The 12,279-nt window shown below is 38.7% G+C and overlaps 1 protein-coding gene across 4 annotated transcripts in view; it reads right to left on the reverse strand.

The window, feature by feature from the left end:
- The window catches only part of KIAA1328 (KIAA1328 ortholog), a 353,869-nt gene that overhangs the window by 59,512 nt on the left and 282,078 nt on the right, over window positions 1–12,279 (reverse strand). For all 4 annotated transcript variants that reach the window (XM_034996319.1, XM_034996318.1, XM_034996321.1 and 1 more), the window contains one exon: window positions 6,731–6,912. In XM_034996319.1, coding sequence (XP_034852210.1) covers window positions 6,731–6,912 — 182 coding nt within the window. The remainder of the gene's footprint in view (window positions 1–6,730; window positions 6,913–12,279) is intronic.

The following is a 12,279-nucleotide window of genomic DNA, read 5'->3' on the forward strand; positions in this document are numbered from 1 at the left end:
TCTGCTTCCTCTGGGACCAGGTGCTCATATGTGGAACTCAGGATGCCATCTTCAAGAATGCTGCCATGCTGGGGATGGGGATTGGACAAGGCTAACTTAAAATTTCACAAAGTTCTCCTACCATGTTTCAGTGGCCTTTTTGCTAGCTAAGCATTTGCTTGATTCTTACCAATCTTTCACTATCTTTCAGAGTTTTGATAAGGCTGATTCTGGCAGTTTTGCCAGTACTTTCAGTATTTCTGGGAGTCGGGGTGGAGGGGCTCTGGAAGTCCCTACTCTGCTGACATCCTCCTGACTTATGACATAGCATAACTCTGTTACCAAACCCTGACAAGGTCATTACCAAAGAAAGGTATTACACACCAATATCTCCCAATCAGTGTAATTTCATCAAATTAACAGAATAAAAAAGAAAATGCATGGTCATCTCAATAGGTACACAAAAAAGACTTGATGAAATTCAACACTCATTATGATAAAGACTCTCAGCAAATGAGGAGGGAACTTTCTTAACCTGATAAAGAGCATTTACAAAAAACCTACAGCTAAAATCATACTAAATGGTGGAAGACTGCTTTCCCTATGGGATCAGGACTTCCTTATGGAAGTTCACTTTTACCATTTTATTCTACACTATAATAAAAGTCCTAGGCAGTATAATAAGAAAAAGAAATAAAAAGCATAAAGACTGGGGAAAAAAGTGGTTGTTATGGACTGAATTGTGTTCCCCCACCCGCCCAAATTCATGTGTTAAAGTCCTAACCTTCAGTACACCTCAGAATGTGCCTGTATTTGGAGATAGAACCTTTAAAGAGGTAATTAATGCTAAATGAGGTCATACAGGTGGCCTTTAATCCAATATGATCCTCTGTCCTTAAAAGAAGAGAGAGACAGGGGGCACCTGGGTGGCTCCGTCGGTTCAGCAGTGGACTTTTGGTTTTGGTTTGGGTCAGGATCTCTTGGTCAGGAGATCGAGCTGCATCGGACCCTGAGCTCAGTGCAGAGTCTGCTTCAGATTCTCTCTCCCTCTTCCCTCCAGCTCATGCTCTCTCTCTCAAATAAATAAATAAAATCTTAAAAAAAAAAAAGGGTCGGGGGAGAGAGACACAGCAGGAATGTATGCTCATAGCAAAAAGGCCACGTGAGGCTACAGAAGGCAGCCATGTGCAAACACAGGAGAGAGGCCTCAGGAGGAAATGACTAGAAAGGAAGATGAGTGAGCTTACATGAAGAATGGAAATGTACTATATCTTAATTGTATGAGTATATATAATTGTCAAAGTTTATCAAAATGTACATTTGAGACCTATGCAGTTTTACTGTATGTACATTAAATCTCAATCAGAATGAAAGAAAAATTTAAAAACCCTACAGTTTTCTTGATTCTCAAGGCAGTGCTGTTTTTAAGACCGTACTCTACTGATAATCTCTTTGACTCTGCCAATCAGTCACCATAAGGACTTTGAAGGGACAAGCATATGTATTTCTTAATCATTGTAGGTACTGAGGTCAAGAGGTCTAACTGATTAGATCTTTATGGCTTGGAAATGGGACAAAGATATTTGTCTATCTATTGTGTTATACTAATTCATTCAACAAATATATGATGAGTACCTACTACATGTTAAGCAATGTTCTTATGGGGATGCAACAGTAAAATACAGAGTGTTCATATTATAGTGGGAGAATATATAAAATATAAAAAATAAGTAAATTATATAGTATTTTGAGATACTTCTATTTAGAGAATAGGAAATGTAGAGCTTCTGGTTTAAGTGACAATATTTCATATACAGCAACTTCAACTCTTAATGCTGGTCTCTCGCATTTGAATTCCTTTTTATTTTTATTTTTTTATTTTTTTTAAGATTTTATTTATTTATTTGACAGAGACAGCGAGAGCGGGAACACAAGCAGGGGGAGTGGGAGAGGGAGAAGCAGGTTTCCCACTGAGCAGGGAGCCTGATGTGGGGCTCGATCCCAGGACTCTGGGATCATGACCTGAGCTGAAGGCAGCCACCTAACGGCTAAGCCACCCAGGCGCCCCTTTAATTCCTTTTTAAAAGGGACTGAGCAGGCCAATTTAATCTACGTGTCTGGGTTTATTCATAACCATATACTATGCTTATCTTCTGTTTTCTGTTGATAAAGCCATCAATTTTTAACAAATCTTTTAGCTCAGACTTCTAGAAATCAGAAGTAATATCTTGTGATACCTTTTCTAATGATTAAACCTACAATAATGATGATGATGTTAATAATAAAAGAAACATAAATAAGTGTTCTTTAGAGGCAAAGTAGAAATGGCTTCTGATCTTTGGATACTCCAACTTGTTTATTTCTTTAATCATGCCACCTATATTAATCCATCATGGACTACAAAGAACATTCACATCATTGCAAGCACAGGCTTATTTAGAGGAACAACTAGGAGCTTCAAGGATTATTTCTCTTTTCAGATGAGTCTATAATAATCCTCTTCCAGTAAAAGAAAAATGTGTTTGTGAGTGCCTCAGGGGCCACCAACCAGTGATAGCTGCTGTATATTATATAGCCTAAAAAAGCCCAAAGACAAAATGGAGGGCCTGGTCAATACCATCAGTTAAATACAAATTACTTTAGGTTCAGCCTCTCCTGAAGTTTTAAGAAGACTCAGAGATCCATGGAGAAGGAACAAACAGGCATAGCTCTAAATGTAGCAGGGGGCTTTGGGATGGCTTTTCAGCCTCACTTAGAAATGGGCAATGCCAAGCCCTGAGGCCTAACATTTCGATTATGGAACATGTCTGTTCAGGGGCCTCATGGCCTCTGCTAGCCTGTCAGCATCACAGAATAAAAATGCCCTCAGCTTCCAGGGCTCTTATGAAAGGGAATCAGTGATTGATAAGAAAAGGGTGGTTCGAGGCAAGCTGGGAGAGAAAAAAAAAAAAAAAAAAAAAAAACCACTGCTGAGTAGGGAGGAAAAAAGAGGAACGAACAGTGTGTGTTTCCAGATTTGTGTGTTTGGCTTAAAAGTTCTTGACTCAAGTTTAGATTTTCCTAAGTAATGTCTCCTTGTTCCACATAGCTCAATAAAGGCAACTAAAATAGAATATTCCAAGCATTGATGACTGAAAAACAATTTATATTTTAAGTATAATTCTGACAATACTGTACATGTTGTTGTGATCCCAAGGTTGTTTCTTAAGACAAGAGTCAGGTCTTTCTTTATATATTTAGTATTAATAAAGTTGATAGAATGGTGAGGAGGACAGAAAAGGTAGAGGAATAAGAGATTGATAATAAAGATTAATGGTCCTGCAGTAAACATCCTATGTGGTACTTACTGATTAAAGACAACAAAAGAAACAAAGAAGAAAAGTATGTTAAAAAATTTAGACACACTAAAGAAGGGAACGCAATTAAGGAGACACTAAACCAAGCAGTGTGACTGAGGCAATTAGTGCTAGGCCACTGGCCTTATGATAAACAGAGTGTCCAAACCCCTCGCAGCCACTTGTAAAGCCCGTCTTCCATCTGTCTGGGCACCACTATAAATGCCCATGCAGCAACTGCTCTGTTCTGTAATCTGTGCATACCAGCTCTGCAATGAGTAGAATGACTCAGAGGGGCAACTTAAGCTCTTCAGTGATCAGTTAGACTGTAATTTGGCCATGGCTCCATATCAGAATAAAAGAAGAGAAAAATATATGACAATCTTTTTTTTTTTTTTTTTTTTTTTTTTTAGAGAGGGACAGAGGAAGTGCAAGTGTGTGAATGGGGCTGGGAGGGGCAGAGTTCGGAGAGACAGAGAAAGAATCTTATGCAGGCTCCATGCTCAGTGCAGAGCTCGATGCAGGGCTCAATCTCATGATCCTGAGGATCATGACCTGAGCTGACATCAAGAGTTGGACACCTAACCGACTGAGCCACCCAGACACCCCTTACATGACAATCTTTCTTATAAGTAGAAAAAGAAAAGTTAATTCCTGTGACATCTTAAAACAAAACTCTCTTAAAAAAATGAAAAAGTTTCTATTTTTTTTCCACTGCAACACTACAACCTTTCCCCACCAAAAAACAAAAAACAAAAAAACAAAAAAAAAGGAAAAGAGTTAATGAAAAAAATAAAACTGTGAGTGAAAACTGTTCCTGAAAACTTTGCAGAATTGTAACAGCTTTGTCTTGGTTAAATTGATTGGTATAGCAACATTATAAAATGACTATTAGGATTCATTGTGCACAACAGAAAGTGCTGAAATGTCAGCAGACTATACAGCAAAAAGTAATGGGTTCTGAACCCCTGTTAGTCAAAAATGATTTTGTTTCAAATTAGAAATTGATTTTTTTTGGACACAAGCCCTTTCCAGGCTTATAGCTTCCGCAGCTGGGCCCAGGAGAGATTAACCTCCACCACTGTAAGGGCTGGCCTGATGGTACCTTTCTCAAAGTGCCTTTTCAACTGCAGCCTTCTAATGTGGCTGTGGTCTTAACCAATAACACAAGTTATTTGTCCCTTTGCTATTACACTCTATTTTTCTCATTTTGCCATTTTACTTTAGTGCTGGCACACAACCCAAATTTGTTGACAAGTTAACAGAAAACTATGTTAAGACTTGCAGTATAACCACCACGCACACACCAGTTTTGATTGGTTCTCTATTCTCCAAAGTGCAATGACTAAGACGAGAATATGAGTTTCCCATCTCTCAAGGACTCACAGAGAAAATAAATAAGATTCTACCTCAGAGATGAAGTCTCTTCAATCTCATTTTTGTTTCTGGTAGCAAAGTCTACAAAGACAAAAGTTGTTCTAAGTTGTCCTGATGCAATGAGGTCTGCAGAACTTCTGCCTTATGTCAAACAAAATGTACTTGCTTTTCAAGATGTGGATGGCTTCTCTTCTGAATCTTGGACTAATTATCATCTCTCAATTATGTGGAAGAAGATTAAACAATTTCTAGATTAATCATAGTTAAAACCAAAAATCATGTCAAAGGCGGCAGGTGATGAGAGTGTGGTATACAAGATCTTCTAATAAAGCACTGCACACTTTTCAAACAAATAAATATAAGAGTGACTAGAGAGATTACAAAAAGTTGGTTGCTTAATACCAGAGGTGGGCAGGTGCCAGCCCAGTAAAAAAGGAGGTAAATACGTGGATGGAACTAGAGTGTATTATGCGAAGTGAAATAAGTCAGTCAGAGAAAAACAAATACCATATGATCTCACTCGTGTGGAATTTAAGAAAGAAAACAGACAAACATATGAGAGGGGGAGGAAGGAGAGAGGTAAACAAGCTATAAGTGACTCTTAAGGAGAGAGAACAGGGGCGCCTGGGTGGCTCAGTCGTTAAGCGTCTGCCTTCAGCTCAGGTCACGATCCCAGGATCCTGGGATCGAGCCCCGCATGGGGCTCTCTGCTCGGCAGGAAGCCTACTTCTCCCTCTCCCACTCCCCATGCTTGTGTTCCCTCCGTGCTGTGTTCCCTCCGTGCTTGTGTTCCCTCCGTGCTTGTGTTCCCTCCGTGCTTGTGTTCCCTCCGTGCTTGTGTTCCCTCCGTGCTTGTGTTCCCTCCCTCGCTGTGTCTCTCTGTCAAATAAATAAATAAAACCTTTAAAAAAAAAAAAAGGAGAGAGAACAAATAGGATTGATGGAGGGAGGTGGGTGGGGGATGGACTAGATCAGTGATGGGCATTAAGGAGGGCACTTGTGATGAGCACTGGGTGTTGTATGGAAGTGATGAATCACTGAATTCTACTCCAGAAACCAACACTGCACTGTATTTAACTACCTAAAATTTAAATTAAAAAAAAAAAAAAAAAGAAGGAAGTCAGAGTTAATGGTTGTAAGCAGGTAAGAGATATCTGGGGGAAGAGGTGTGTGGAGAGGAGGCTCCGAGACTTTTTGTGGCCCTTTCTTGCCTGTACATCACTCTGTACAAGGAAGCTCAGACCTGCTGCATTCTGCTGTGAAGTCCTTCCCTTGGTAATTTTAGGAGAGGTGAAGCCACAAGCCACTCCAGAAACAATCAGGAAACACAATTAAATTTTGACCACTTCGCTCAACATTTCACACAGTTATTTTATAATTGATTTTCTTTTAAAATATCTGTGACATCTGGGTGCCTGGCTGGCTCAGTTGGTGGAGAGTGCGACTCGATCTCGAGGTTGTGAGTTCAGGCCCCACGGTGGGTGTAGAGTTTACTTAAAAATACGATCTTTTAAAAAAAATCTGAGACATCTAAAGTAGGAAGAATTACTGGCACTTAAAAGACTGCTGGGCAATAGGTTTCAGACTTACGAAGTTGTGTTTTAGCTACAATGTAGAATTGTCTCTGACCTCTCCTTTACGCTTCCCATATTTCTAGTTAATTTTAGAGGATTAACTATAGTTGTTAGAGTTTACTCTCCCAGCAGAAATTACATTCAATTTCCTGTCCTCTTTACTCACTTTGAACATTATTCTATGCCTATAACCATACTTATTGTTAAATCAGCCTTACAGTTTGCTACTTGCAAAGAGGGACAAATCGGACAGTTTTTTCTAAGAGTATTCTAAGAGAAATGCTGATGCGATTCAGTGATCTAGCAGATGTACCACCTGTGGCCTTGCAGACACATGTCAGTTGGTAATACACTTAACTCTTGTTCAGGGTTGTAGAAATCATCTGGAGTTCATGGCTAGCACCCACAGCACCCACTGGCCCCAGAACAGCTTCTCCTTTTGCTACATATAGATGCTAAGCTTACCTCTTTGGGGTCGATATGTATCTTTCTTTTGACATGTCCATAGGGTATCATCTTCTGTATGTGATTGAAACCCAACTGTCTTCTTCTCCCTTCTATTCTCACTGCTGTTAGTGGACTCTTGGTACTTTTTGATGGACGATGATCCTCCCAGCAGCCAGCCATCACATTTTGACTTCAATAAACTGAAAAGAATAAACATGAATTAGCTGTAAAGAGCATAGATGAGGGGTGCATGATCACATAAAGGCATATAAATTCAGCATGGTTGAAATGCAATTCATGGCAGCAAGAACTTTCTTTTTCTTATTGTTTTATTGAAGTATAATTTGAATAATTTACCGAAGGTCTATTTTGTATCTTGCCACAATAATTTTAGAGAAGAAATGGTCTTTATCCTCAAAAAGCTTATATTTGGAGTTGGGGAAGTGAGACTCAGACCCATGAAACTGCTAATAAAGCCACAGAGTATGACTAAGAACCAGAATATCTGTAGAAATAAAAAGTATGCTAAAACAAGACTTGCATAACTAAAATGTTTCCAAGTACTAAAATTGAACATTAGGGATTAAAATATCACCAATTTGCTTCAAAATGCATTTGTGTTTCTCATTTTCCATTGTTACAGTATTTATTATGTTCGCAGAGTATGTACAGAGCAGTACAATGGGTCTCTGTCCTCACATAATTTCATTATAAAGTCAACAAGGCAAGTATGGAGTAAAAGGCATTTTAATGAAAATAAACACATGTACATATGTTTTTCTCTCTAATAAACTGTGTTCCCACCATTAACACATTTCCTCTTATAACATTTTATTTTTTAGGGAGAAGCGTCCCAATGATGTATGTTCCTTACTATTCTACCAGCCTCTTCCTTTAAACTTAAATTCACTACAGACTCATATGACACTTTGGTTGTCTTCACCATGCCCAAAAAACAATGTGAGAGTCAAAGTGAAAAAAAAGAGAGAGAGAGAGAGAGAAAACATTTACCCAAAAAGTAGAGTCTAAATATTAAGATGTTTAAACTCCCCAGAAGCAGAGGTAATCTCTGGATAAGAATAAGTTGACAGAATATTATTAATCTCAGTGGACTCTTGACCAGGATTCAAATCATGTAAACCCATCCAAGTCACTGGGCTTCTGGTTTATGTTGATCAGAATTTTTAATAATGTTTGCTCATATCATAATTTACTAATAAAAACCAAGAAATTAAGTGGCTTTATGTTAGGAATGGTATAAAGAAACAAAAACTATTAACAGTATGGCTTTATATGGGCATAATGCAGTGTATTAAATTTATACTCTTAAAATTTTTTTTTACCAGAACTCAGGGATCACTTACCCATGTAGTCTCACCAGTGGATGTGTATCTTAGCTCATATAACTTCTATTCATGGGACAGGAAAAGGAAGAGAATAAAACTACCTCACTTTGAATGTAAGATAAATTTACTTTAACCCAGAAGCTCCAGATGCAGGCAAATCCAAGGACTACATCTCTGCTTGTTCTTTCTTTCTTTCTTTTTAGAGAGAGAGAGAGAGAGAGAGAGAGAGCATGTGTGAGTTGGGGGGTGGGGAGGGGCAGAGGGAGAGGGAAAGAAAGAATCCCAAGCAGACTCCCCACTGAGCATGGAGCCCACAGTGGGGCTCGATCGATCCCATGACCCTGAGATCACAACCTGAGCGCAAATCAAGAGTCAGACACTTAACTGACTGAGCCACCCAGGTGCCCCCATCTCTGCTTGTTCTTTCTCTTTTTTTAAAGATTTTATTTATTTGAGAGAGAGAGTACTTGTGCTCCCGTGCTTGCTCTCTCTCTCAAATAAACCCAATCTCTACCTCAACAGGGGACTTGGCTTCTAATTTCTTTAAAATAAAGATGACTACAAAAAGTTTCTTATTTCCATCTTTACCTATCAACTATTCCTCTGTTAATGTCTCAGAAGAAAAATCACACCTTTTATTCATATTCCTGATATTACTGACCTATGCCCTCTGTGATTACGGTCTGTCAATTATCTCCTTTTCTTATAATTTACAAACTCCTCCTCTCAACTGGATTCTTTCCTAGGATTATGTACAAGATCAGACTTTTCATTAAAAATCAAAACCTAAGCCTAAAACCAGAAACTCTTCCCTTAGGTGGGAAAGAATAATACTCTGTGTCAGTGAGGGTAGGGTGCAGGGAAAAGAGCACTGTAATACATTACTGGAGGAACTGCAAATTGGTATAGCCTTTTGGTGAGTGATTTGTCAACACAAAATAAAAATGCACCTACCTCCTAACAATTCTGCTTTTAAGAAGTTATCCTATGGAATTACATTAACAACAGCATGAGGATATTTGTTCAAGGACAGTCATTGCAGAATTATTTGTAACAGGGGAAAACTGAAGGCAAATATTCAATAGAAGATGAGTAAAGAAAAAAAGCTGATACATCCATTATAAGGAAAGCTATTCAGTCACTAAAAAGAATGAGGTAGTTCTCTACACTATTGTGGAGAAACTTCATGACATACTAATAAGGAAGGAAGGAAGGAAGGAAGGAAGGAAGGAAGGAAGGAAGGAAGGAAGGAAAGGAAAGGAAAAGAGAGAGAGAGAGAAAGCAAGCAAGCAAGCAAGCAAGCAAGCAAGCAGGCAAGCAATTTGCAATAATAGAATGTATAACATGACCTTATTTTTGTAAAAACAAAAATACATAACAAATATTTTTAAAGTTCTGGATGAATACATACCAAACCTGAGAAGAAGCAGACATAGAGTGAGTGAGGGAATAGCTTTTATAATTTAATTTATATACTTCTGCATGTTTTCATTTCTTCTAATAGGCATGTACTTTTTAAATTAAAAAACAAAACCTTTTACCATCACCTTTACATTACCATCTCCTCTCTCTTTCCCTTCTCTGCCAAACTTCTAGAAAACAATAATCAATTTTTAAAAGACATGCCTATTAAAACTGTTTTTCAAAGAACTAATCTGGTGGCTTTTTCTCTTTCAACAGTCTTTTTACTAGATCACTTCACAACAACTGACTCCTTTTTTTACAACTTTTTATCTTGGACTTCGTAATATATCATCAGGATTGGTTTTCTAGTTTTAGGAAGCTTCTACTCAGATTCTTTTACTGGAAACCCCTCTACTTCCTTCCCCTTAAATGCAGACATTCCTCAAGATTCTGTCCTTTTCTTTCTTCTCCCCCCACTTAGCACTTTCTTAGTGATTCTTGCCACGTCATTGTATTTTCAATTATGATTTCTAAATAGATTCATCTAGCCCCCAGTGCTCTCTAAAACTGCTGACCTGATCCAGTATCTGCCAGAAAGCTGTGAAGGGATGTCTTGTCATACCTCCCGAAGTAACTCCTGAGAAAGCAATTGCATTATATTTATCTTGAAACTAGTTTCTTCATGCTTCCATTCTCATTTAATGACATTGCCATTCTCTCAGTCACTTACATGAAAACTATCAGTTATCTCAAATTCTTGTTTCCTTGTGCCTGTTCAATAAATCACTAAATAAATAATTCCTTTGTATATTCATCAGATATTTATTGAGGACATACTCTATAGGCCTGGTAACGTGCTATGGGGTCAGAGTGGGCAAACATAAAAAATAAATATTTATTGAGTACATTATATATGCTAGGTGCTAAGCATACAAACATGAGCAAGACCTGGTTCCTGTTCTCAAGTGATTTTCGTGATGGAAAGAGACACTGAAACAGATAATTTTTTAATTTTTTTAAAAGATTTTATTTATTTATTTGACAGAGAGAGACACAGCGAGAGAGGGAACACAAACGGGAGGAGTGGGAGAGGGAGAAGCAGGCTTCCCACTGAGCTGGGAGCCCAATGCAGGGCTTAATCCCAGGACCCTAGGATCATGACCTGAGCCGAAGGCAGACGCTTAACAACTGAGCTGCCCAGGCGCCCCGAAACGAATAATTTTTAAAAAAGATTTATTTCTTTATTTTAGCAGGGGAGGGGTAGAGGGAGGGGGAAAGAGAATCCCCAAGCAGACTCTGCTCTGAGTGCGGAGCCCAATGCAGGGCTCGATCTCATGACCCTGAGATCCTGACCTGAGCCGAAATCAAGAGTTGGCCACTTAACTGAGCCACCCAGGTGCTCCTGAAACAGATCATTTTAAAAACTGTATGATACATGCTATGATTCAGGGATACACAGGTGTTAATGGGAACACAAAGGCAGGGCACCTATCTATATTACTGAGGGGAAATTCTGGAAGCATTCCAACTAAATCTTGGAGGATAAGCAGGGGATAAGGAAGGATGGAAGGATGTTCTAAGCAGAAAAAACACTATGAGCAAATATACAAACAAGAAAAACATCATATATTTTGAGAAGTGAAGGTGAGGCAGGAGAGACAGGGACAGGTTATTTCATGAAAGGTTTGGTTTCTCATATAAAGGGGCTTGAGCTCTATTTTGTAGGCAAGGCAGAGTCACTGGAAAGCTCTAAGGGGGAAATGGCATAATTCAACTTGAATTTATAAAAAACTATCCCAGAACGGTGCCACTTAGAAAAGGGACTATAAGAAGTTGGATGAGTCAAAAGACTGCTGAAACAGCTCTGAGGAGAGATTAGATAAAGGTCTGGGATGGAGAAGCAGTCATACGAAATGAAGAGAGATGGTTTAAAAACCATATTTAGGATTTAAAATTGGTAGAACCTGACGAGTGTTTGAATGTGAAAAGTGAAGGGAAAAGGTAGTGAGAATGACTGGCAGCATTATGGGGGCATAAGCAATACAAAGAGGAAGGATTGGGAATGTGGGAGAAATTAAATGTAGCCTGAGGTACTTATGAAACATTTGGGAAGATATTTCAAGAAAGCATTTGGATCAATAACTCTATAGTGTTTTGCTACTTGGCTGGCTAACTTTAGGGTTGTGGGGTGGAGACAGAGTTGAGGAAGTACATACTTCATTTTCAATGTTCTTGGTGAAGGAGGAGGTAAATTCATTCCTGTGAGTGAAAGAAACGGGTATTGAGAAGTGAAGATTTGGAGTATGTATTGAGGGAATTCAAGATAGAAATGACCAAGAACAAGGGAAAAACCATCCTGCAATGTTGAAGGCCTAACAACTAGAAATCATAAATTTGTGTCAAGGCTCAGGTGCACAGATGTAAAAGCGGAGAAAGCAGCCTGAGAGCTTGATCCCGGGTTAGGATTTTATTCGGAGGGTGCAGCATACTGGTCAAGGTTCAAGTCCTACCCTGCGCAAGTTCTGATATTCTGTGCCAAGCTGCCCTCCTCTGTGGATCAGGCCCTAACACCGTATGATCAAATTAGTTTTGGGGTATAATGTAAAGTAGGAATCAAGGTTCATTTTTTTCCATATCTATATCCAGTATATCCAGTATTATTTTTTTCGAAGACTCCTTTTTCCATAGACTTGCTTGATACCTTTGTCAAAAAGCAATTGAACATATGACTGTTTGGGTCTATTTCTGGACTCTATTCTGTTCCACTGACCTACTTATCTATGTTAATGTGAATACCAACCTGTCTTGATTATATAA

Source organism: Mirounga leonina, unplaced genomic scaffold (assembly GCF_011800145.1).
Source record: "Mirounga leonina isolate KUSES-001 unplaced genomic scaffold, KU_Mleo_1.0 Mir_93, whole genome shotgun sequence".
In the NCBI taxonomy this organism is placed as follows: domain Eukaryota; kingdom Metazoa; phylum Chordata; class Mammalia; order Carnivora; family Phocidae; genus Mirounga; species Mirounga leonina.